Source organism: Nicotiana tomentosiformis, chromosome 4 (assembly GCF_000390325.3).
Source record: "Nicotiana tomentosiformis chromosome 4, ASM39032v3, whole genome shotgun sequence".
Classification (NCBI taxonomy): Eukaryota; Viridiplantae; Streptophyta; class Magnoliopsida; order Solanales; family Solanaceae; genus Nicotiana; species Nicotiana tomentosiformis.
In genome coordinates, this window is record NC_090815.1 from 106,331,322 (window position 1) to 106,356,466 (window position 25,145).

At 36.1% G+C, this 25,145-nt stretch overlaps 2 protein-coding genes across 2 annotated transcripts; one reads left to right on the forward strand and one right to left on the reverse strand.

Moving 5' to 3' along the window:
* Window positions 1–1,947: 1,947 nt before the first annotated feature.
* LOC104115688 (argininosuccinate lyase, chloroplastic) lies at window positions 1,948–7,592 on the forward strand. The gene is made up of 7 exons (XM_009626369.3): window positions 1,948–2,385; window positions 3,618–3,881; window positions 4,119–4,235; window positions 5,042–5,190; window positions 5,894–6,185; window positions 6,383–6,547; window positions 7,132–7,592. The coding sequence occupies exons 1-7, from the start codon at window positions 2,041–2,043 to the stop codon at window positions 7,387–7,389; spliced, it is 1,590 nt and encodes a 529-aa protein (XP_009624664.1). The 5' UTR covers window positions 1,948–2,040; the 3' UTR covers window positions 7,390–7,592.
* Window positions 7,593–8,903: 1,311 nt separating this feature from the next.
* Window positions 8,904–20,705, reverse strand: LOC104115687 (kinesin-like protein KIN-4C). The gene is made up of 27 exons (XM_009626367.4): window positions 20,547–20,705; window positions 19,615–19,761; window positions 19,216–19,362; window positions 18,888–19,040; window positions 18,595–18,794; window positions 18,296–18,462; window positions 17,972–18,096; window positions 17,599–17,635; window positions 17,381–17,472; window positions 17,193–17,309; window positions 16,850–16,963; window positions 16,678–16,758; window positions 16,402–16,588; window positions 16,146–16,246; window positions 15,251–15,349; window positions 15,056–15,169; window positions 14,774–14,890; window positions 14,116–14,196; window positions 13,453–13,524; window positions 13,259–13,378; window positions 12,980–13,065; window positions 11,566–11,616; window positions 11,240–11,461; window positions 10,985–11,150; window positions 10,151–10,246; window positions 9,622–10,068; window positions 8,904–9,485 (listed from the first exon to the last, which is right to left on the reverse strand). The coding sequence occupies exons 2-27, from the start codon at window positions 19,741–19,743 to the stop codon at window positions 9,159–9,161; spliced, it is 3,648 nt and encodes a 1,215-aa protein (XP_009624662.1). The 5' UTR covers window positions 19,744–19,761; window positions 20,547–20,705; the 3' UTR covers window positions 8,904–9,158.
* Between the last annotated feature and the right edge of the window lie 4,440 nt (window positions 20,706–25,145).

The following is a 25,145-nucleotide window of genomic DNA, read 5'->3' on the forward strand; positions in this document are numbered from 1 at the left end:
TTTAAAATAGTTGCGAGGGCGTTGTCACATGCACTATTAATGACATTGTGAGTAATACCTATCGTTGGAGGAGGACGGAGTTGGTTGCACTGTTCGTCTGCTCATTGCATAGTGCAAGTCCTTTCGTTTTCTGTTGTCGCGTCCCGAGCGAGCTTGTTGAGGAAGCTAGTTAGCGTGTCAGTTAGCCATGCTTCGAGGAGATTTTTTTACAGCTGGGGGCGTCTCCTTCCCCACATATGTAGAGGCTCCTTTACCAAGAGATTTTGTGATGCTGCAGTGAGGAGGCGGTAACCCATCTCATCTAGGGGAGGCATTGGGAGTTACGTCTTCGTGTGCCATTTCATAGCTTTTATTGATGACGTACATGAGGTTAGTTGGGAGGTCACTTATTATTCTCGTCCTTTCTTCTCGGTTACCTGCCATGTTGGGATTTTGTACGTACAAAGAAAGGAGATCTTGTTTTTGTTTCTTTTGCTTTTTTTTAAACTACGTTAGTGACTCGTGTTGACTGTAGATCTAGAAGAAACTAAAAGCTTAACTAAGTAATCTCCACAGACGGCGCCAAATTGTTTGACCAAAAAATACAACTTTTGGTTAAACTAATTGAATTTGTATGATAATGAGTTAAATCTAGTTAATAATAATATTTCTAGATGTGGGTTCCGAAAGAGTGACTAATGTTAAACAGATCTGGTAGTCGATTGATAACAAGGTGCATTAACTATTTCGAAAAGTATGAGCAATAATATAGCAATAAATAATAGTAAATGGCATTTAAGTAAATAGGAGAAGCGGTTCACCCAATAAAGGATGAACTAGATGATTGTCCCTCCTGATAATGATGAGTGACACACAAATCCTAGAATGTTCGAATTATTATCGGATATGATAGAAAAGCATAGAATAATATGAACAAGAATCTTGGTGAAAAGGTAATGTTTGTATGTTAGTGAGAGAGAATCTTTTGTAAAAGTGTTCTTATCAAATGAATGTCATATGCCCCATATCATTGTCTTTTTTTTCTATTTATATGAGATATTTTTCTAATAAACCTTAATAGTACAAGTGTAGAAAATATCCACTAAAATATTCTTTTTAATATCCTATTTCGAAAACTAGCCGTTACAGCTTTGTCAACGGTGCTCGACCTCGACCATTGTTGACATCTCGACCACGAATCTCGCTGCTTCCTAGTCGACCTCAACTGATGACGACTCGAGAACTCTTTCTTTAGTGTTATCTTATCTTAAATATTTTAGGGTAGATTTTGACTCATACACTCCTTGAATGCATGTAAGTGAGTCTCTATTCGATATATACATGCATACCTAAATGTGAACATATTTATTTTGATCCCTTTGAATTCCATAGTCGGAGTTGCGATCGGATCGAACAATAATTTTCTAAAAATATAACTACAAATGGTAAATATAATATATACTATATTTACTGTGTCGCGTAATTTTTCTTAATAAAAACTGTTGATACATGGGATGAGAGAGCATAGCACATATGCATGTAGCAATGACATGTCTTCTCACTAAACTGATCAATCCAAGGATTATTATAGCAGTCCGAATATTTATATCAATGGACATTATCCTCTACATAAAAAAGGGATCTCTTTTTCAATTCCACCAAAATGTACTGTTGAAAAATTGAATCATAACAATATAACTGAAATGAAATGTTTTGTACTAAAATGTATATAGTATATACTTCTCAAATCTTACTTATAGGACTTGAGCTAAACTATTTTAATTCAATTAAGACTCTATAACACTTCTAAAAAATTTAGTTATGAAAAATTTAGATTGGCTGTACTTTTATGTAATTTTCAAAACGTAAATGTTACTACAAATTTATTTGAAATTTAATGTTTACTCTTGTACTTCTAATAAGGCACTTAGTTGATTTAGTTAAAAGTTGTTTGTACCAGAAAATAAAACACACTACTTTGCCAGATACAGTGCGGCTGCAGTTAAGTTATAGTGTTCTGTTTGTCTGTTGGTGTCGAATTGCGCCGCCGGGGGATAATCAATGGAGTCACTGTTAGTCTCTTCCTCAACCTCTTTGTCAATCTCCGCCACCATTTTCTCTCCATCCAAACACGCCCTAATTCTTCCTAAACCCCAAAACCTCTCCTTCTCTTCCCCTAACTCCACTGCTCGCCTAGCATTGCTCACCTGCGCCGCGCAGCAGATGAGCAACTCTCCACCACCCTCTACGGCGGCTGCAAAGGAGGTGAAATTATGGGGCGGCCGTTTCGAGGAGAGTGTTACAGATGCCGTTGAGAAGTTCACTGAGTCCATTTCTTTTGATAAGGCTCTTTATAAACAGGATATTATGGGTAGTAAAGCTCACGCCTCTATGCTCGCTAAACAGGTTAAATTTTTAACTTTTCTTTTAATGTATATTGTCAAGATTGATTTTTTAATGGTAAAAGTTGATTAATTTGTTGGATAATTAAGTGGGTTACATAAATTCTATATTTTTCTTTTAATGTGTATTGCCAAGATTGGTTCTTTTATTGTTTAAGTTGGTTAATTTGTTGGATAATGAAGTGTGTTATTTTGTAATTTATCTGGATTTACAATAAAAGAATCAATCTTTAGCATTTTTGGGTTGTAAAGCTCATTCCTCAATGCTCGCAAAACAGGCTAAATTTTCTTCTTCTTTTTTCTTTTAATGGATACTATCGAGATTGAATTTTTTTGTTAAAGTTGATTAATTTGTTGGATAATCAAGTGGTTTGTCGGTGTTGTGTTCTCATTTTCTATTTTAAAACATAAAAGAGCGGCAGTTGAGTACTATAAATACGTAGTTTTTGTAAGTTTTTTCTTCCTTTAGCGGAAGTTGTGAGCTAAAAGTAGAAGAGAATGAAGTTTGCCGAGAACCATAAAGTCTCAGGTTTAAATGCCAGCGGAGAACAAAGAACACTAGATGGTTTTATTCACATCTGCCTAACAGAGGCGGATCCAGGATTTAAATCCTATGGGTTCAATTTTAAAATTTTTAACATTGAACCCATTATATTTTTAAAGTTATGGGTTCATATCTATTATTTTTGCAATTTTAATAAATTTTTACATATAAATTTTTACTCCGCGTCGAAAGTTATGGGTTCAGTTGAACCCGTAGCCAGTAAGCTACATCCGCCTCTGCTGCCTAAGCCTTGGTGGACAAACTTATCGGGTACCTGTGCTGATGGGAGGAATAGCAGGTATCTGGTAGAATAGTCGAGGTGCGCACAAGCTGGCGCAATCACCACCGTCATCCTAAAAGAGAAAATGACATAAGAGGCCGACAATAATTTCTTTTTATTGTACAAGTTGATTGATTTGTTGGAAAATCAAGTGGGTTACCTTACAACATCCATAATTTAGCTGTTGAGTACTACAATTACTAGTTTATGTATCTGTATGTTATCCCTTTGTTTTCCTTCTTTAGGGGAAGGTTTGAGCTAATAATGGATCAAGTGAAGAAGTGAAAAAAGAGATGTTTTTACTTTGGCGGTTGGGGGGTGGACGAGCTGGTTAATTGTGTTATTTTATTTCAGTGAGGGGTAAAGAGTCTTAATATGCATGCAAATTTAGTAATTTACTTGTATGTTGCAGGGATTGATGAGTGATAGTGATAGAGATACTATCCTAAAAGGTCTTGAAGAGATAGAGAGGCAAATAGAGGCAGGTGAATTCTTATGGAGGACGGATAGAGAGGATGTGCATATGAACATTGAAGCAGCGCTTACTGATTTAGTTGGTGAACCTGCCAAAAAGCTACATACTGCCAGGAGTAGAAACGATCAAGTTGCTACTGACTTTCGCTTGTGGTGCCGTGATGCTATTGACAGCATCATTTCACGCATTGAGAATCTTCAGGTCATTTGTTTTTCTTGTCTGTTTTGTCAATTATTATCTTTTGGAGGTCCAATAGGAACACTATTAAGTTCAACATATAGCCACTAGTTTCTGTATATGGTCAGCAACCATGAGTTTGTATTCTCATGATTTTTCATATTGTGGGAAGAAATGGTGAATTGGCAGCAAAATGGAACAATTTGTGTGGTGCTGAAAAGTTATTATGCACTCATGTTTTTATTGCAACATAACCTGCAGACGGCACTGGTTATACTAGCTCTTCAGAATGAGGGTCTTATTGTTCCTGGATATACTCATCTGCAAAGGGCACAACCTGTTCTGTTGCAACACCTTCTCTTAGCATACGTTGAACAGGTAAGTAGAATTGCCTATCAATTATCATTTATAACGTCATATACTTGCTACATTTATCATCATAGGAAGCCTGAGTAAGTGAAGAAGTGTTGATAGATAGATTACTTGAAACTCTTGTTTATGCATGAAGAGAGATTTTTTTTTTAAAATTCTTGCTTGTGACAAGTGGAGCCTCAGACAATACCACGAACATTTACATTCATTTCCCTTCAAAATTTATTGTCTTTTTACCTCACAGACTTCTATTTATTTTGAAATAGTTAAAACCTGTCCATTTGAAATTTTGAATTAGCTTGCTGACAGAGTATCAGATCTTTCAAAAAGAAAAATCCATTTTGCATTGACAATACCACGTGGAGCATTTTCTCCTACTTGTTTGTTGAGGGCCTTTTTTCTCCATTGGGAAGTGTACCTCTCACTTGCTTGTTCCAATGAGGCCCTCAACATAATTGCAGACTATAATTTCTGTGAAGGAAATATCTGATCGTTTCTTGATGATGTTGTGCAAATTGTTTCAACCATTGTTTTTTATCTGTTTTCCTTTTCTTCCTTTTTACCTGTTTTTCCTTCTATTTTTTTTTTGGATATTTTTAAAGAAATTTGTTTTTCTCCTCTCCTAAGGAGAAGATCCCTTTCAGTGCCAAGTTCGCTGATTGTATATGTCACTGCTTTCTGTACTTGCTTTGTTGTTCTTCTCTTTGGATCTCATGTGAGCCGGCTAGTTCAATAGCTTCATTTAGCTGTGCTGGATTTTAAGAATATTAAACCTACATATTGCTGACGACAGAAGAATGATTTCTTTGTAGCTTGAGCGTGACGCTGGCCGCTTGTTAGATTGTAGAGCAAGGCTGAATTTCTGCCCTCTAGGTGCATGTGCATTAGCTGGCACTGGTCTTCCCATTGATAGGTTTATGACTTCTGATTCATTGGGGTTCGCTGCGCCAATGAGGAACAGGTACTAATGTATGATAGATATATTGCATCTAATTACATGCTTAATAGCAATGGAACTTGCAGCTTTTATTGAACCTCTACTTTGTAGTTACCGACGTACTTTTCTTTCTCTTTCCTTTTCTTCACAAGGGTTGCTGCAGGGGGTGGGGGAAGAGAAGGAATTGTACTGTACTAATCTTTATACTTAGGGAATCAAGATATAACTGATTGTGACCTACCGAATTTGACCCTGATAAGCTGAAGTCCCAAGCTAATTGACGTCAGTAAACTAATGAGCAATGGGAAAACCCAGTGTGCTTCCATGAGAATTTTTGGAAGAAGAAACACTTAATGTTACAGTGTTGTCTCGTGCTTCTGTTGTAATATTTGCTCTTACCCTCTGTAAATCCTCTCTGTCTTTTGACTTTGTTTGATAGACTTGACATAGTACCCTTCTTTTTGGGTAACTAAATTGTGTCAATCACCAAGTAACCAATAAGTATCCACAGCTAAGCTACAAGCCAGCTTGCTGTCAAAAACGGATAATCAGACTCTTACACTGCTATGCACTTTTTCCAGCTAGGTATAAGAATATCATCATCTATCTTCCTCTCTATTTCTTACCATTACTTTGTGTGTTTGATTAATCTGCAATCACATTAATTTCTTTCTTGCTATTGACATCTGGATTTTTCAATTATGGTGACAATGTTTATGTGCAATAGCATTGATGCAGTTTCAGATCGAGATTTTGTGCTGGAGCTTCTTTCTGCTAATTCCATCACTGCCGTCCATCTCTCTCGCCTGGGCGAAGAATGGGTATTATGGGCATCTGAAGAATTTGGCTTCTTGACCCCTAGTGATTCTGTTTCCACTGGAAGCAGTATAATGCCTCAAAAGAAGAACCCAGACCCAATGGAGCTTGTTCGTGGAAAATCTGCTAGAGTCATAGGGGACTTAGTTACACTTCTTGTGTTGTGCAAGGGACTTCCTCATGCGTACAACCGGGATTTGCAGGTAAAGTGCTTTCCTGAAACTCTACACCACCGATAGTCTAGATGCTCAGAAAAAATTCCGTTAGCAGTTTCACTTCTTAGGAAGTTCCTGTTACACCACGTCTCCCCTCTGAATGCACATATATACGTTTTGACAATATTTTCTGTGTGCGCATAATTCCCACTTTTTGTTATTTTTCCTCGTTTTATGTTAAATAGGAAGATAAGGAGCCCGTATTTGACAGTGTCAAGACAATAGTTGGGATGCTTGAGGTCTCAGCAGAGTTTGCACAGAATGTTGCCTTTAACCGAGAGAGAATACAAAAGGCTCTACCGGCTGGTCATCTTGATGCCACTACCCTAGCTGATTACCTTGTGAAAAAGGCAAGTGATTTTTGAATCCTTGACTTGTACGCTTTCCCTTGTTACTTTGATCTATCATTATTAGTGGCTTTCTAAAACTACAGCACTTGGGAGTCAGGAGATAGATGATAAGTGTAAAGGAAGTAGTTCTTGTGCTGAAGTGGCTTTTAGCCCATGACAGAAGGAAACTTTTGCCAAATTTTTCCTAATGAATCAATATCTCTTACGTTTCTGTTGTATTAAGAACAATTTAACTGAATGGCTTTTGGCTTTACTCAAATTGAGGCTTCAGTTCAGATCATCGAATACGAGGTTTTCATTTGGAGTCCTCTTTCAGCATCCTCAAGTATCCAGAACGTCTTTTACAAATTGTGCATCAAACATAGGCCTTCCTTTTCCAACTAAGTAGCCTTGGCATTTTGTTCCCCTCGTGGATTTACAAATTAGTACATACCTCTGGGTTGACTAATAAACTCGTCACCTGGTAGAACTTGTTGGTTCTTTCCTAGTTTGTTGCAGCAGTTAATCAGTTATTTGTAGAATAAGAAATCCTTCAGCTTAGCTTTTCTCTCTTAATGATGATGAAGTTGGGATTTTTCCTGCAGGGAATACCTTTCAGAACTTCTCATGACATAGTTGGGAGGTCTGTCGCTTTGTGTGTTTCCAGAAACTGCGAGCTTCAAGACCTTAGCCTTGACGAGTTGAACAGTCTAAGTCCGGTATTTGACAAGGATGTCTACGAGTTTCTGGGGGTTGAAAATTCAATAAAGAAATTCAGATCATATGGCTCCACTGGTTCAGAATGTGTTGCTGGTCAGCTTGATTACTGGATTGATAAGCTTAATATCAGCAGAGAAAGGTAATTTTGGAGAGCTCGTCGCAGCTTGTAAGAATTTTGGAGGCCTTGGTCGAAGAGCGATCATATTGCTAGCTACTGTTTCCCTAACAGAATTTTGTATCTCACTAGAGATGTATTTCTGTGATTATCTTTCACTAGAAATAGTAGTAATTGAGAGCAATCTGGATTGATAAGCTTAATATCAGCAGAGAAAGGTAATTTTGGAGAGCTCGTCGCAGCTTGTAAGAAAGGTAATCTGTGATTATCTTTCACTAGAATTTTAGGAGCCCGGGCCTAAACGGGCCAAATGGGCCGGTCCAAACGGTCGCGGTCCCAAATTAAATGGGCCTAACGGGCCCGTGCCTACGGGCTTTTGTAGAGATCGGGCCCGGGACCGTTTGGTCCCGGGCTAAACGGGCTAAGTGGGCCCAACATATATATTTTTTTAAAAAAAATTAAATAGATAATAGAGACAAAAGGATGTTAAAAAAAATATCTAAGACAATGCTTTGTAAATTTTATTATAGAATTGTGACTTAAATTTTAATATTCAATATTTAATATCAAATATATATAGACTATAGTATATAAGATGTATATATAGTATATCGATATAAGATATATATATATATCGATATAATGTGTATATATATGTGTATGTGTATATATATAGAGAGAGAGAGAGAGAGAGAGAGAGAGAAGAAAATTAGAGAGAGATTGTGATAGATTGATGATTTTGTAAGAAAAAATGAAAGAATGATGGGGTATTTATAGTTGAAAATAGGGAAAAAGTATAATTATAAAAAGTTTGGTATTAAAACAAAGTTGGGGGGGTTAAATGGCTATTTTATAAATAGCCAACGGCTATTTTTGACAGCCCAACGGCTATATTGTTTTTTTTTTTTTAAAAAAAAAATAGCCGTTGGGACTGTTTGGCCCGTTAAGGGACCGGGCTCTGGCGGGCTAAACGGTCCCGGGCCTGACGGGCCCAAATCATAGGACCGACCCACAAGACCGGCCCAGGCCCACTAAAACCGGGCCAAACGGTCCTGGCCCGTTGTCTCGAGCCGGTCCTGGGCTTGGACCGGCCCACTTGCCACCCTTCTTGGTCGAAGAGCGATCATATTGCTAGCTACTGTTTCCCTAACAGAATTTTGTAATCTCACTAGAGATGTATTTCTGTAATTATCTTTCACTAGAAATAGTAGTAATTGAGAGCAATCAAAAAGAATATTGTGGTGAATGAATAGAAAAATATTTCAAATGGTGCTTGTGTTTTGACAACCAAAGTAGAATTTTATTACTGTACGAGGTATAAATTATTGAAACTCAGAATTTTTTTACAATACTTCACCATGGCTATCTATAGTATCAGATAGCAAGAAGTCAAAATTACAAAATTTATCAGATTACTAGAAATAAGACTAACTTCCCTTGAGATATGTTACGAACATTGATTTTCCAGAACTTGTTTTTAACATGCACAAAAACTAGGTGTTATGTTGCTTCATGTGAAATAAAACTTGAGCTTCTTCACACTGAAAAAAAAATCAATTTCACTTAAATATTGGAATAAGTTTGGAGAATCACTACAGAGATGCTCTTCAGTTTAGAGCATCCAGTGACCTAATACAAAGACCAGGACCTCCCAATCAATTGAGGCACCTCTTTTTCAGGTTAGGAAAAGATTAGCCATTAAAAAAACAAAAAACAAGTGGCAGAACATCGTGATCAAAAGTCATGTAATCAACCTATACATACAATTAGAGTCGAACAAATACACAACTCATTCACTCAATTTTCTTTTCCATCCGATGTGTTTGCCGGCCTGTGAGGACTTCTAGCAGAAGCTGGAGGTGTTATCAGGTCAATAACTGGATCACTAGTCTCAGAATTCCTTTCTCTCAAAGTGTTGTTTCCATTTGTTAACGCAGAACGCATGGCTCTTGGTAGTTTTAATGGAGAAGTACTATCAATCTCATTAACCTTGTTTTCTGTCACCGCTGCATCAACACTGCCATCTGCATTACTTGCTTGAGTTGTAGGAGCAGCAGGAACAAGTTGGATAACAGATTTCCCCCATTTCTTCCGCCTGTCGGGTTTTGGTGCTTTTGATTTCGCCTGTAGCATTGCAAAAGTAAGAAAAGGTTAACTGCAAGAATCCACATTATTCTGCAGAAGGAACTTGAATAGATCAGCACACATGCTTCTAGCCATGAAAAAAACCCTGAAAAAAGACAGTTACAGGATTGCGTACCAAGGAGTTTCCAATATCAGATAGTGGCTTTCTTTTTGTTTCACCCTTATCCTTTGACTCCATAGGCTTTTCAGAAAGTGCATTCTGAAGAAGCATTGCGCCTTGAGATGCTAGTGTTTGACGCATCTCAGCTTCATCAGTTCCCGATGTGTTTCCCTCGTCACCTACAATATCTAATGAGGGCAATTGGTTGTCTTCCTTGGTAGAAGATACCGCTCTATTGCTGCATTTGTTAGGGAGGCAACCACATGATACCCCACAGGAAACACCTACAGCCTGGCATTCACATCTAGATGTCTTGCATTCAGATTTTTTACTGCAAGAACAACATATTGTGCCATAATCAGTGTCAGTTCTGTCCTGGTCACAATCTGAATCAGATGTGTCCATATCTTCTAGCTCAATTTTGTTCCATCCCCCACTGTACAGTAAGGAACTCCGGTTTCCCTGTAGAAAGGCACACGGTTAGCAACCCCTAATTTGTGAACACCCAAAATTGATAAATTATTCAAGAGTATGAGATATATGCCTTTTGTCTCAGGTCATAATCGTGCCCGTCAATGTTACTTTGCACATTAGAGTCAGAGTTGTTTGTCCTTCCCTTGTGGTGTTCTAAAGCCAATTTCTGTAAGCAATCCAAACAAGAAAAAAATTTAATGCAGGAATATGAAATATTATGCTTTTAAATTCTGTCACAATCCCAATTGAGAAGGTAGAGGTCATATCAAGAGCAGAAAACAACTCGTCAGTAATGCCAGCACATTCACCAATCAAGAATCTGTAACTTTTATACTTTTCTGTAGACTATCAACTTGCACAGGAAGTAGAATTACAATCTATATCAGATACAATATGAAGTTCCCTGTTATTCAGTAGGCACTTGTAAACGTGTTTTCTTGGTAACTCAATTGGCACAGACATCACAAAGTTTGCTACTCAGGTCTGATTTGATGCAAAGGCAAAAAGACAAAACTTAAGCAAATTAACATGAAGACAATGCATTGATCAAAAAACATTCTCCACTTTTCATATTCATCAGTTCCTGCTATAGAAGAGATGTATAATCCTTCAACATCTGTACTCTGTTTAAAAATAGCTTGTATCTCGCAAACCTCCCAGGGAAAAATAATAGTGAAAAAAACAGAGTGAAAGGACTTCAAACTTAAAGACTTGCCTTAATAAAGAAACCTTGACAATATTAAAATTTGCCTTGGTAAAAGATTCAACAATTAATAAATTCAATACTTAAAGTGAAGCAAGTGCCTCGACTTGAAAAATAACTTAGTTTCTTCTTTGACAAATGCAAGTTAATTAGAAGCTACCCAATCACAATTATGCTAATTCGTTTAAAAGATGTACTGACCATCAACTTCTCCTGCTTAATCAGTTCACTATTTTGCAACTCTAGCTGTCTCATTTCACTCTTTTGCGACGCTAGCTGTCTGACCAAATTTACAACTTTTTCCTTCGACTCCATGATTTCAGCATCCTTTTCTCTGCATTCAACTTCTTTATCCCTTAGCTGGCATCTAGGGGAAACCAAGACCAAGACAACAGTTACAATCTGTCTCAGTAAAGTTAACATCAGCAAAAACTTGCATGTTTTAAATGCATTTACCTAGAAGATGATGCGAGGTTAAATAAAAAGTTCATAATATTTTTTGCATCAGCAAGAGACCGAACTTGGTTCCATCTTCCCCTACCACTAAAGGTACGTTGTTCACGCTCTTCTGCTTCCGACAACTGTGATGCCATGGAAACAAGTGTGCTAGATGAAATGGCAAGCATGTTTTCAAGTGCGCTTATCCTGGAACTTCTTACACTCGGAGACATGCAATCACTGTGAAAGCAATTACATAGAAGTAATTATGTTAATAAGGCCATAAACAATACAAATTCAGAAAGAATGCATTTAGAAAACATTACTGCCGATAAAAGTTTTACCTCAGGTTTTGCAACTTCAACTCTGCAACCTCATTGGCCATTCTTGCTCTCCTGCAGTTCAAAATATCGCATAAATTATGAAAAGAAACAAAAGTTGCACTGCTATATCTGATTTTAAAGTTTTGTTTTATTCGTTTGTTTATTTATTTAATAAAGAGCACTGCTATCTCTGATATCCAAGCTATGTAACAAATACTGAAGAAATAACACTGCTAATAGAAATATGGAATATGAAATAGTGTGTGAGAAACTGAATCCCCGAATCCTTGGTGTCAATGCTATAAAATATACTACACCATGAATCTAACTTTTTTATATACTGATCCAATATATGAACACTAAATGAAATTTCTACAAAAAAACATGAATTATTCAAAGATCATAGCCATTGCTGAGCCTTCATATACTGCACCAATCTTGGCACGTTACGACTTGATACAGTTTCCAAATGGAGAGGGTAATCGACTGAATATGACTGAATATTTTGACAAGAAAAGAGTAATTGACTGAATATAAGTAGAACATTCTCGGACTACCAAGAAGGAGCTAAGATATCTAGAATGGTGAAGTGGGTGGATTGGATAAGAACAGAATCTTGTCCATTTAGTTACCCGTGGACAGAAGGTATACAGGCCAATTCAATTCCAGTTTGCCCAACAAAGCAAGAGATCATCTTGGTATTACTATGTGCTATGGGTGTTAAATATAAAGAAAACAAATCCCCCCCAACTATCATCCCATGAATTTTACATGATATAAAAACCCAGATCCTGCACCACTCACCAAATATTAGCTCTCAGAAACATAAACATGTCAACTCTCCTAACTGCCAAGTTGATTTTTTTTTTAATACTCGGGAATAATGAATCCGCCCCTCTACCCTTCTCCACTTAAATATCAGGCTTACTTTGCATTGCGTAAAGCTCGAACCTGTGACCAAGTCACAAGTCCCTCAACCCTTGCCACCTGAACTAAGCCCTAGGGGCCCTAACTGCCAAGTTGATTGATCACTAGTGACCATTTCAAATGCCACAACTCCTAATGCTACTATCTCTACCATCACCTTAGCTTTAATTTATACATCTGTATTATGCATAAGTCATTGATGTGTCCTGATTGCACCTTCCCACCACATGGAGGATTTCGAAGATGCATCAAATGATGAGGTCAGCCAGTAGTTGATTGATATTGTTAAAAAATGGATGCCCTTAATTGCAAAAGATTGAAAATAGTAGATGCATACAATCCGGGCAGAAAGGCAACAACCTAAAAACTTTCAAGCGCTAAATAGAAAAAATTTGACGGTTAAACCCAATAAACAATAAAAGGGTTTAAGATTAGAGCCTCCTCGTTAGTGATAATTAGTGTTTTGTATGACAAGTTCATCCAATCATAAAGAATTGACGGAACTTACTCTTGCATTTGACGCTCATATTTTGATCGCACTTCATGCACCCGTACAGTAACTTCAAGTTCATGTTCAATTGCTTGCATCAATGCCTGTATTGCAAAACAAATAATTAACTGGTTGCAAAAGTTTATATTCCCAAGGAAGGTCTTTGATGATAGATTCTATGAACAAGAAGAATGGTCTTGTAAATTCTCTGTAGAAGGATTTGAAGATAGTTTTGAATGGCAAACATTTTTATGATGAAAAACATATGCAAAAGTGACTCCTTCTGGGCACCGATACCTGGAATCCTGCGGCACTAGCAGCTTGACCTGCCATCTCACGTGATGTTTTTCGAGACTCTAGCAACTCCTTAAGTCGTTTACTGGCCATTGCAGCTTCTTCAGTTTTCCGCTGCAACACCTGTACAGCATTTAAAGGTAAGCCATGTGATACTTTCCGAGCTGCATGGTTAACGAACTCCAAGAGGACTTTACCATCTTTTGCCTCTGGTTCAGTGCCATGAGCTTATGCATCTCATATTCATTCCTTCTTCCCTCTTTCTTAAGCTGTTGAGACAACACATGACAAAGTTGGTCACAAAAACATGAACTTCGCAGCAGTAAAAGGAAGTTTACCCTCTGGATACAAGATACTATGCTATATCTATCTTCTTTAAAAAGCAAGAAAATGAATAAAATTTCTCATATAGAAAGACAAAAACAGAGACAATACAGGCAAAGTCAAAGAAAAAAGTCACTGCACGTTTTTTTTTTTTTTTGAATAGCCACTGCACGTTAATTAAAAGAGAATATGCTCTATTAGATGATTAAATAAAATAGGGATACTAGACACCTATCAAACATAAGAGAGACTTGAGATATTTCGTAATCAGTCTAACAATGAAAAAGAATGTCAGGTAATAGCAGAGAAAAGAATGTATAATTCTAAATGGCGTGCATGCGCGCGCGCACAGAGAGAGAGAGAGAGAAAGAGAGAATCAGATATTCTACTTCTAACTGCAGGAACCAAATTTATTTACGACAGGTGTGTTCTGAATTTTCATGGGCAGCTAGAAAATTTAGGATTACAGCTTAAAATGAACGCAAGCTTCATACATAAAATTGTGAATTATAGACTCAAAACTACATCAATAATACCTGAAGAACCTCCTTTTCCCTTGATGCTTTCCACAGCCTGAACTGCTCAGATTCTTGTTTTATCTTTTGTTGTAATTGAACCTAGAGATGCAGAAAAATGAGTCAGCTGCATGAGAAGAAATGTTCTTTTACATTCAAAAGTGCCTGATATACGTAATAATTAGCTAAGTTGCTTGGACTCTTTACTTTCGATGCCACACCCGTGTCAACACGACGTGGGTGTGGGTGTGGAATCTGTACCGGATCTGGTCAGCTGATTTTGGGTACTTTGACCAAAATCGGCAGAGAAATTCGGGATAGATACAATGATTTCTAAAGTCAAAACAAAGACTAGGGTAAAACTGAAGAAAATGGAGTATCTTGTCTATAGAAATTTCTATGTCAGTCTTTTCCTTTTATCTCCTTCTCGGATTTTCCTCTTAATTAATATTTTCTCCTTCTCTGAATACCTTGTAAGTTTTTCATATTACGTCTCATAATTTCGACATATTTTTATAACTCTATTTTTAGATATTTGACTTATTTCTTGCCGAACCACTGCACATGTATCCCTACCTGGATCCGTATCCCCAAATCTTAAAATTTAGATCATGAAGGATCTGAACACTAGATCCGCACCGAAATCGGACACGCGCTCGGACACTTAGATTGTTAGTACCTTTTGTGACTTAATTCTGTGGATTTCATCCTGAAGACGTTTTGCTGCATCATCACTCTTCTGTTTTTGCCTCAAAAGCTGTGATTGAGCATCCTGCTTCTTCTTCAACTCAGCAACCTGCAGATGCAATGAATTGAGAGGGTGTATTTATCATTGTACGGTTCTGTTATTTCCCTTCCGCTAGGTGGCTGGAGGATTGAGTTGAAGAGAAAGATAATAAACCATCGCCGCATATAAGAGCTAATGTCTTGACTGATAGGTGCATATATTTAATAAGCCCACCTGTGCTTCTAGAAGATTTAATTTCTGAAGATAGTCTTGCTTCAGCTTTTGAGCACTTTCATCAGAATTTGATGAAATGTTAGAAAGGTTGCGCTGAAGAGCTTCAATTTCTTTCTGCATCAGAATGGAAAATCAATAGTAAGACAAGGACAAATCATGAATAAACCTTTGGTGTCAACAGATAGAGCATTTTACCCGCAGAGCGCTCTTTTCTTTTTCCAACTCATGGACTTTCTTTTCATAGTGTTCCTTAAGAACTGAGGTATCAACTGCTGTGAACCTCTTCATTTCAGCCTTTAGTAGGTGAGACAATAAGTTAGGAGAGAGAAGTAAGAAAGTACTTTATTAAGCAACAATGACAAGTGACATGTTATTACTTAAATAAATAAAGCAGCAATGACAAGTAGTGAATACATTTCTTTGAAATTGTTGTTCACACTGTAACCCAACTAAATCCAAGAGAGTTACATCAAAAAAGAAAATTTAAAGGAACAAAAAGCTTGCAAAAACTAATAAAAGAATAAAGCAATCTCCGCTTTATGATTTTTACTCCCTCTTAAATGTTGTCTGATGATTTAAACAGAAGTACGAATTAGTCGAGTCCTACCACCTTTCCCTTAAAGGTAACACCTATTCCAATGATACTAAGAACTAAGAAAGACCAGCATCATCATGATGTTATCAGATAGGTTAGTTTGACAACATATTCAAGCACAGTAGGTCATTAGTCAAAAGGCACATACAGAATGAAACGATAGCCTTTCTCATTTATGATAACTCGTCTATTTCACTGACTCGTCAAAGTAAAAGTACTACTCAGAAACATCAAGAGTTTATAGCTACAAGGTTCTGTCAAAACAGCTAAGGACATTACTAGATCTCTCCAGCTTTCACCATCTTAGGTAGATCCCTCTCTTAAGTCCCAGAAGTCTCTCATAGTCTTAAGCTTAGGCAGCTTGATTTTCTAGCAAAGATTACTTGAATAAGGAACCAGCAATAGAAGAGCAAGTATTATCGAAAATTTTAGTTCTGCTCCTTACTGAATTGCCAGAAAGTATCTATAAAGCTGCATCAGGAATAGCAAAACTACCTCCTTCTGTTCAAGTTTTTTGTCCAACTCCTTGAGCTCCATATCCAATTTTTCTTGAAGAGAAGAATGTTCAAGCTCTTTCTCCTCGACTTCAGCCTCACCTTCACACAGCAAGTTTGGCATCAGCCAATTAGTAAGCCGATAGGGCTTGGAGAAAGAAATTACTATTGGAATTAAACAAGACAAAGATATGTGGCAAAGGGACAGATACTCAGAATGGTTATTGACTATCATGCATTAGTTAAAAGCTGCTTACCACTTGTATCTACACTTTTGATGTCAGAATCCTCCGAACATGAATCCTTTGATAGAAGCTCAGCATAGTCCAATCCAAGATAGTCAACAGGTTCACCATGCTTTGAACTACTGGAGCTTTGTAAGTGAAGCAACTCTGCCTCTAGTTGTTGAATTTTGGTCACATATTTTTTGACCAAGTCCAAATCCTGGAGAAAGGGACCTCCAGAACCCAAATCAGAAATTCTGCGAATTCACAAATAACACGAAAAAAGTTTCAGTAGTAATTCGCTCAAACCTGATCAGAATGGTCTATCTCATTCCAAGGTCGACCATTTTTTGCAGATTCAATCTTCAAAATTAGTCTATCCCTTTCTACCTGTCACATCAGATCCTTATTAGAGACTTCTAGGCATCGAGCCATTTCACAGTTAAAGTTAAAATATTTTGCTAATGTTAACTAAACAAACCTGTGCATCAACGGCACATTTTGCTAAATGTTCGCAGCTAACGCGGCGTTCTTTAAGCTCCTTCCGTAGCTGTACATTGCTTGCTTCAAGCAAAGAAATCTTGTCCTTGAGAATCTGCCCAACAAACACATAGACTCAACGTTGTCAATGGATAGTACTGACACGTCAAATATCTCTTGCCAAGCACATCAGTCCAGGCCCCTTATCCTGTTTCTTTGAAGTGTTGGTGCAGATAGATATTATATTAAAACATCATGGATAGTACTAATTGTCTCCTCTACACACAGATGATCTTAGGAAATGCTGAAAACACCAGTCTTTGCTCACTAAAAAAATATTTTACCTGGAGTTCTTCAAGAGGTGCACCAGAGTCTCCACGTACATAAAGAAGCTCAGCTTGCAACTGTTCAATTTGACTCCTCATTCTTTGCATTTGGGCTGCCATTGGGTCACGGTTGACCTACGAAACAGGGATACGTTCAGAAACAATACGAAACTTATGATGATCTTGTTAGGCAGATTGGAACTTACGATAGCTTTGTTCTGAATGTTGCGAGCACGATTTGCATACTTCAAAGTATTAAGGGTCTCCTCTGCATTGGTGTCAGCAGGACTGACACAAGCTTCATACATTTAAGAAGAACGAGAACAACATTAATTACAAACATATATTAACACAACTACAATGCCAATCTTGTAAAGTAAACAAATCAAGCAATAATTTTACTGCCTGTAATAGTAAAGTATACCAATCATAACTGTCTTGCTGTTTCCTCCAAGTGAGTCCTGAAACAAATGTACGCAAAAATTACCCTGTCAGAACATTTGCGTCCAATTACAGGCAATCATATAGTATTGGTTGCTCATTGAGGAGAATCTCCTTATACTAGTGTCTGAGTTAGAGTTCTTGTGCTATATTTCTTTCATTTGGTTCCTCTTCAGATTAAAACTTGCATACTTCTGTATGCAAATCCTCAATTGTTCTTGGTCTTCAATGTGATTCAGCTTAGTTTATAATTACATTTAAAAGAAGGTATTGCAGAAAGTAACTATAACTAATAGTATAATTAAAGATTTAAGAAGTCAAAAGCAGAAACCAGTGAGGGCTGCGGAAGTCCATGCCTGTAAGAGACGTGTCAACTTGCTATCTCTGTATGGGATGTGTGCACCTTCTTTCCGCTTCTTTTCATCACCAAGGGCACTTATTACATTGCCAAGAGCAAGCAATCCCCTGTTGATATGAATACCTGCACCAGAATGCCCAAAAGATGAATGCTGGATATGCACATTTTATTTTGAGAGATAAATAGTTGAAGAAACAAAAATCAGGTAAGCTGGGGTTATATGAGAGATTATCCATCTAGTCAGTAGTGTCTCACTCAAATGGTAGCGTTACAAAATAAATACATAGTTCAGTCAAATTTCCAAAAATATAATTGTCATTACCCTCTCGTAAACGCATCTCATCAGCTCCAGTTCGCTTTGCTCGCTCTGAACCAGCAAGGTCAACCAAATGAAGCTTGGCACATAATATGTCATCACCATCATCGTTCGTCGAGCAATTAGCCATTCTCTTTTGTTCCAATGTAATTGTAAATATGGCATGAGATCGACTGTTGAAAAAAAAAAAAGCAGAAGATATGTAACTCCACGACTAGATGAAGAAAACCACAAAATTTATTCTAATAGAAACTTGAGTGAAATCCATTCAACATAAACAAAGTCATTCTTAAGGTGATGCATACCTTGACTGACTGTTCATCTTGGTGCTTCCAGTGGCACGAGACACAGATCCTCGCAACAGGAAGGATGCCATCTCTTCTTTCGTCCTAACTACTGCCTCCGTCACACCAGCCAACGTAATTCCTCCATGAACAGTCTCCCGTATTTGAATGGGAACCCTAGCCGGCCCATCCAGTAAATCAAACACCTCCTCTTTAAAAATCTGCAAGGATAAAATTTTTTAAGATAATGAGCATGTCATTTTTATCTTGCAAGGACATATATCTAATGAAATACCAGAGTTCTCTTTCTACACCTCAATGAAGGATACTCTGATCAGTAATTCTGTGGACTCCTTCATCACCTCTACTTTTGAGAATATAGTATTCATGACGTTTGGTATTACTCCGACGGTCTTCTCTTCACCATTAAAGTTTGTTCCCATTGTATATGTTTTGCCGGAACCCGTCTTCAGCACATATCATTGCAGAATGCATGCTAGTTAGTCTCATATATGTCAAGATAGTACATTCAATCCAAGGACATAACAATATCAAATAGAGTTGTGCAAAAATAGATAAAATGCAAGTAAGACTAGACCTAGGAAAACCACCAAGAAATGAGCAGAACTACTAGCATCTTACCTGACCGTAAGCTAGCACAGTTCCATTAAAGCCTTGGAACAAAGCATCGACAAGTGGCAAAACGCACTCATCGTATATACGTGAAGATGGATAGCCCCCACTCCCGAATACATAATCAAATGTGAAGGCATGTGATCCAATTTGCACCTGTTTGTGGTCAAGAACATCAAAAAAAGCCAAATCAGTTTACAGAGCATACTTGTGATGCAATCAAATATGATAGTTAAACTTCATTAGTCCACCACATTGTACGATCAAATATGATAATTTAATTAAGTCGGCACTGAACTACTAAAACTTTTACAAATGTAATGAGTTCAATTATTTAATTAAAAATGCTCATCATAACAAATGATCACTAAGCACATAAGTATTGTATCTATATTTAATTAAGAGCACCTGTGATTCACCAGGGATAACTGTAACACAATCAGTGCATCCAATTAGAAGCTCAGAAGTAACCAGAGGTCTGATGTTCACGGCAACTCTCACGCATTGTGATGTGTCCTTGCCCTCGGAAGTCTCCATTGCCGCTCAATGCCAACCCTAGAAACGCAGTTCTGAATCAGACCACACAATGAATAGCAGCAAAACAAAAGTTCCTCAAACAAATTACCAATTGAAAGAGTCAAAGGTTCCAGTTGGGGTTTTCAAACCACATGTTCCATCTATGCACAGACAATTCAGGGAGAATTACAAGAAATAACCGATATTCTACCTCCATTTAAACTCATGAATACAATCAAGAAGGCGCATAAAATTTCACTGACTTGAGATTCAATCTCGGAAGATAAATACAAGGAATGAAACAAAAACTAGAGTTCGAAGACCACATATAAATATCTGCCAAAAAACAAGCTCCTCAATAAAATTACCGATTGAAACAGTCAAAATTTCCAATTAAAGTTTCGAAACCACCTTTTCTTATAGGCACTCAATAAATCACGAAAAATAGAATAAATAACCAAAAATTATACCTCCATGCATCTAACAATGATAAATTTGAACTCTTTAATACAATCAAAAATGCCGATAATGTTCAATTGGATATTCAAACAGAATACCATCAGAAAAATCATAAGATACCAGCTAGGGCTAAAATAAAAAAACTACATTTTCCTACTATACATTCAAATATAAACACCAAAAATACAAAAACAAAAACAATTCCAACTCATAACTAAAAATCAGCAATTAGCACAAAAATTCTATATCGTAGGTTCAAAAAATTGAGTCTTCTAGTTAAAGCTCCACAACAAACCACACTAAAGTACAAAAAAAAATGACCTAATTCTACCTCCACGCATCTATACAAACACAAAAGAACTAACCTAGTGAATATAATAAGGATTTTGGATACAAATTTCGAATCAGAGATTCAAATGAAGTCAGTTCGGGGGATTGAGAGGATGAATGAGTTAACTGCGAAGAGAGATTTGAGATGCCCGTTAGGGGTTTGATTGGGGGGGGGGGGGGGGGGGCGGTCAGTAGTGTGCTGTTTGAAAAAAATTGGAACAAAAGTGTGATGTTTTTGAAGGGCAATATATTCAAAATGAGGATCCCAACGTTACAATAAATTAAACTGAATTTGAAACAAAGACGCTTAGGTCCGAACGAATTCAAATTCGTCAAGTTTGTCACGTGCCGTGCGTGTCACCTATTACAACCCGTTTGAGGCTTTGGAGCTTGTAAAAATATAAGCAAAAAATTGCAGAAATATGACACTTTTGGGGGACGAAGTGCACAAATAGCCACTTTTAAGATGCTTTTAAGAATTAACCAATACTTATTTTGTCCTAAAATTTCAACTAAATCTTAATTTCAGGATATTTGTATCCTGAAAAATTGAACTAAAAAACTAAAATTCAGAATTCATTGGTTGATTCCTAAATAGCAGTCTGTTAGAGTGGATACTTGGTCTCGTTTCTATCTTTTTGGGTGGTCTTTACTTTTGACATTAGCTTGCCCCGTGGGCATAAAGGTTAAAAGTTAAAAATGTTATTCATGGGACATGCAAGGGACAACACTTGTTAAATTTGAAATTATGTCCATAGGGCAAATGGGAACAAAAATTTAAAACATCCTCATTAAGGGTTATTTATGTACTCGCCTAAATATAAAACCCTCAAAAGTAAAAAAATTTTTACTCTTATGAGGTTGATTATGAATGAAATCGACTTTTATTAATATTAATCTGAACAAATAGTAAAGCTTTGGTGAAATATTGATAATGATTTTTTATGCTATTTCTGAATTCTACCACAAACTTAATAAAAACAAATACCTATATACACTAATCACTTTGATTGACCTCGCATCTTCATCACTTTTGGAAGCCCCTAAAAGCGCATACAAACACGATCATTCAAAAGTTAATTGATACAACAAAAATAGGTATAGGGTTAGAAATAATCATTTTTGTTTTACAAACAAAAAGGCGACAAATTAAAAAAAAAGTGACGATGCCTCAACCTCACGGTTGATTATGTGAATTTTTATTGATCTTGTCACTCAATTAATTCTCATTTCAAATTAATATATAAAGAAAACTACTCCGTTTAGCTTTTCAGAGCAAATATGCTATCAACATAAAATACTATCGAAATTAGCCAATTACAATAAATACTACCAATATTAGATCAGCTGGCTATTTATATACTTCTTCCTCTCTTTAGTCTACCTCCCTTGTATCCCTTCTTTCTCCCTCACAAAATTTAAATGAACCTTCATTTTCGAATCTTATCAAATTAGAAACACCCCCCCCCCCTCCCCCTCCGAAAAAGTTATCAGGAGAACAAAATATAATAGGTACGCTAATCAATAAGATTAATAAGGTGCAATTAATGAAAAAATAACCAATTAAAAATCTTGGTATTCAAGTATCTATTTTAAAAGAAACTAATAATTCTTTTTTTCTTCTTTCTTCCTGAAAATGACTATTCATACTTTCACAATTCAAGTTGAACAATTTTAGTAGTAGTTAGCAATTTTCGATAATGGGCGAAAGCCTGACAGAGCAATGCCGCGTAGAGGTAGAAGGTCCTCGAGAAGAAGCAATGATGGTATATGGGGAATAAGTATAGCCAATTGGCAGATTATATGTATCCTACCCTCAAATTAATAAGATCTTCATTCATGTGAACTATTATGTACACTAATATTTAGTATTGACTATTGACAACATTGTGCGTGAAAATATAAATTATTATATCTCCTCATTCATATAAGATTAGTTCTCTATTCTTGTAGCATACTTCAAAATTCTGACAGCATACTTTAAATTATAGCAACGTGTAATGTACTTTAAAATATTGACAGTATATTTTAAATTTTTGATAGTGTACTTCAAAAGTTTGACAATATGCTTTAAAATTCTGATATAAGATTATTTTTTAAAAACTTACTATTTAACAAGGTCAAATTTAAACGACGATACTAACTGATTCTATTTGTTCAAATCGGCCTGAGGTTGGATTGAAACGTCAATCTTATATAGGGCCTGGAAAAGTGCAAATACTTGTGACAAGTAGGATAAATCAAAAAAAATATGTGAATTTTTTTACTAATATTATAAAGTGACTTTTTTATAGTCGAAATAAAGTGATTTTTTTTTATTATTAATTTTTTCTTGATTTATTTCATTATTGAAAATGTATTTACCAATCCCACAAATTATCGAGTTGGGTTGATTCAACTTTACGGGCCAAATTTATTTTGATGGCTCTAAGTAGGAGGAATAATAATCAACCTTAAGTTGGACGAAAATCCAAAGCTTGATATAAAAAAGATTTTTAGAATTGTAAATTTTTACTGTTAATTTTTAAAATTTATTCATAACTCATACTCCATTTGTCCCAATTTGTGTGCTATTTTTAGATTTTCAACAACATCAACAACCCAGTATATACGCAAACATTATCCCTACCTTGGGGTAGAGAAGTTGTTTCCGATAGAACCTCAGCTCCCTCCCTCCAAGAACTCCCCATCTTGCTCTTGGGGTGACTCAAACTCACAACCTCTTGGTTGGAAGCGAAGGGTGCTTACCACTAGAGCAACTCACTGTTGTCTACTTGACTGTGTATTACTATCCATTAATTACCAATGCTAGCCAAACACATACAAAAATTGAGAACCCAAATAAATGAGGTTCTTTTTCTCCAAGAATCACATGCAAAGATCTCCTTTTATATTTTTAAGCGTGAGCAGCGACATTAGATGCAAGACGAAAATGAAAATTTATGAATGAGGTAGCAAACAAGGTATATATATATATATATATATATATATATATATATATATATGGTTGCTTCCAAGCTCAAACCATTTGAAACATAATTGCTAATTTTTTCTTGTTATTGATAAAATGGTATTCTCTGCCCCTGTCAAATAAAGTAGAGGGGGAGAACCGGAAGAGAGAAGGAAAAAGAGCAAAAGACTGAAAAGTCTAATGGCTGACACGCTGACTGCCTTCGATACTAGAAAAAAAAAATAAGCGGTCTAACCTAACCCCTAGGGCGGAACCCAACCGAAAGGCGCTAGACGGATATATATATATACACACACACACACAAAGATTCCAATAATCTTAGCAAAAATGACCTTTTTCAATGGGTATGGTTGAAATTCTTTGAAAATATATAGATGGGTCAATATACAAAATTTGAGGAAGATCATAGGTGATTTGGACTGATTTGGTATCAGATTTTGTAGTTAAAATCGAGTTCAAAAGATTCTTCTGCAACACATGTATCGCACACACAAGTATACATGGATATACATTTGATATAAATATGATGCACAAACTATTTTTTTCATGTTCTTTGAATTTTCAATTCAAACCATCTCAAAACTCCATCGAATTATTCCAAAATTGAGATTCAATCTCCATAAGATGTACCAAATATATTCTAATAACATCCATTCAAAAATTTAACCTTTTTTGGCTACAAATAACTAATTGATTAATATTGATAATATTTTATAAATTAGTTAATTTTTTAATAAACTACTTATATATTTGACATAGCTGTTAGTTTTCCGCGGACGGGTGATTTGGCCTACACAGCAAGGTATGAAAAGGCAAATCACATGTTTGAAATTTGATTGGAAAAGTAGTAGCAACCTTGGCTTTCATCCCTTTCTCTTTACCTTTCATCCCTTTTCAATCCCATTAATACTTCCAAAAGACATGCAAATTTTATGAGGAAATTAGACAAGTGCTAAATTGCATGACATGACAAGTTGATACAAAATTGATGTCCAAGTTTCACCAAATTCCAATGGGTTCAGTCTTCACGTCCCAAATCATTTGCAGTAAAGTTTCTTATATTTCTTCTTATTTTTTCTTATAAAGGTATTGATTTCAATGTCACAATATTTACATAAAAATTCATGTATTCCCATGTAGCACTCTGTGTATTATCATTCGTCATATAATACTCTTTATATATTGTCAGTTAAAGAATTCATATTTTTACAATCACCGTATCAAACAACACCTAAAAGTAGTGGCGCATCTAGCACCATAGTTACAAGTTCAATTGAATTCGTAACTTTTGAGGTGGGACATAAATTTATGTGTAAAAATTTACTAAAATTATAAGATATAGTGAATATGAATTCATAACTTTAATAATATGATAAATTCAATGCGAGATTGGGATTGAAAGCTTTCTGGACATCTTTGTTGATATTAGCAAATAAGTATATTTAAGCATTCTACCTTTTTCAGATAACAAATCAAAATAATTTCAAAGAAGGAAAGTTTAGTATGGAAAACAGTTGTATGGGGGAATTGTTTCACGCATATTGCCTGTAATATTTACTCTTTTTTTTTCTCCGTAATTTTAATTGAATTAATCTTTGGGCAATCACAAGAATGTGAATTTTTTACAAGATATCCAATAATTATGAATTGAAGAAAAAAGATA

What these genes read in the sequence shown, in the direction of transcription:
- LOC104115688 (XM_009626369.3), top strand. Translation starts at nt 2,041, where the DNA reads ATGGAGTCACTGTTAGTCTCTTCCTCAACCTCTTTGTCAATCTCCGCC. An exon ending in CCTCTATGCTCGCTAAACAG is followed by an intron (nt 2,386 to 3,617) that starts GTTAAATTTTTA and finishes TGTATGTTGCAG; the next exon opens with GGATTGATGAGTGATAGTGA. An exon ending in GCTGCGCCAATGAGGAACAG is followed by an intron (nt 5,191 to 5,893) that starts GTACTAATGTAT and finishes TATGTGCAATAG; the next exon opens with CATTGATGCAGTTTCAGATC.
- LOC104115687 (XM_009626367.4), bottom strand. Translation starts at nt 19,743, where the DNA reads ATGGAGACTTCCGAGGGCAAGGACACATCACAATGCGTGAGAGTTGCC. An exon ending in CTGTGCTAGCTTACGGTCAG is followed by an intron (nt 19,041 to 19,215) that starts GTAAGATGCTAG and finishes TATGTGCTGAAG; the next exon opens with ACGGGTTCCGGCAAAACATA. An exon ending in AAAAACTTGAACAGAAGGAG is followed by an intron (nt 15,350 to 16,145) that starts GTAGTTTTGCTA and finishes CACCTACTAAAG; the next exon opens with GCTGAAATGAAGAGGTTCAC.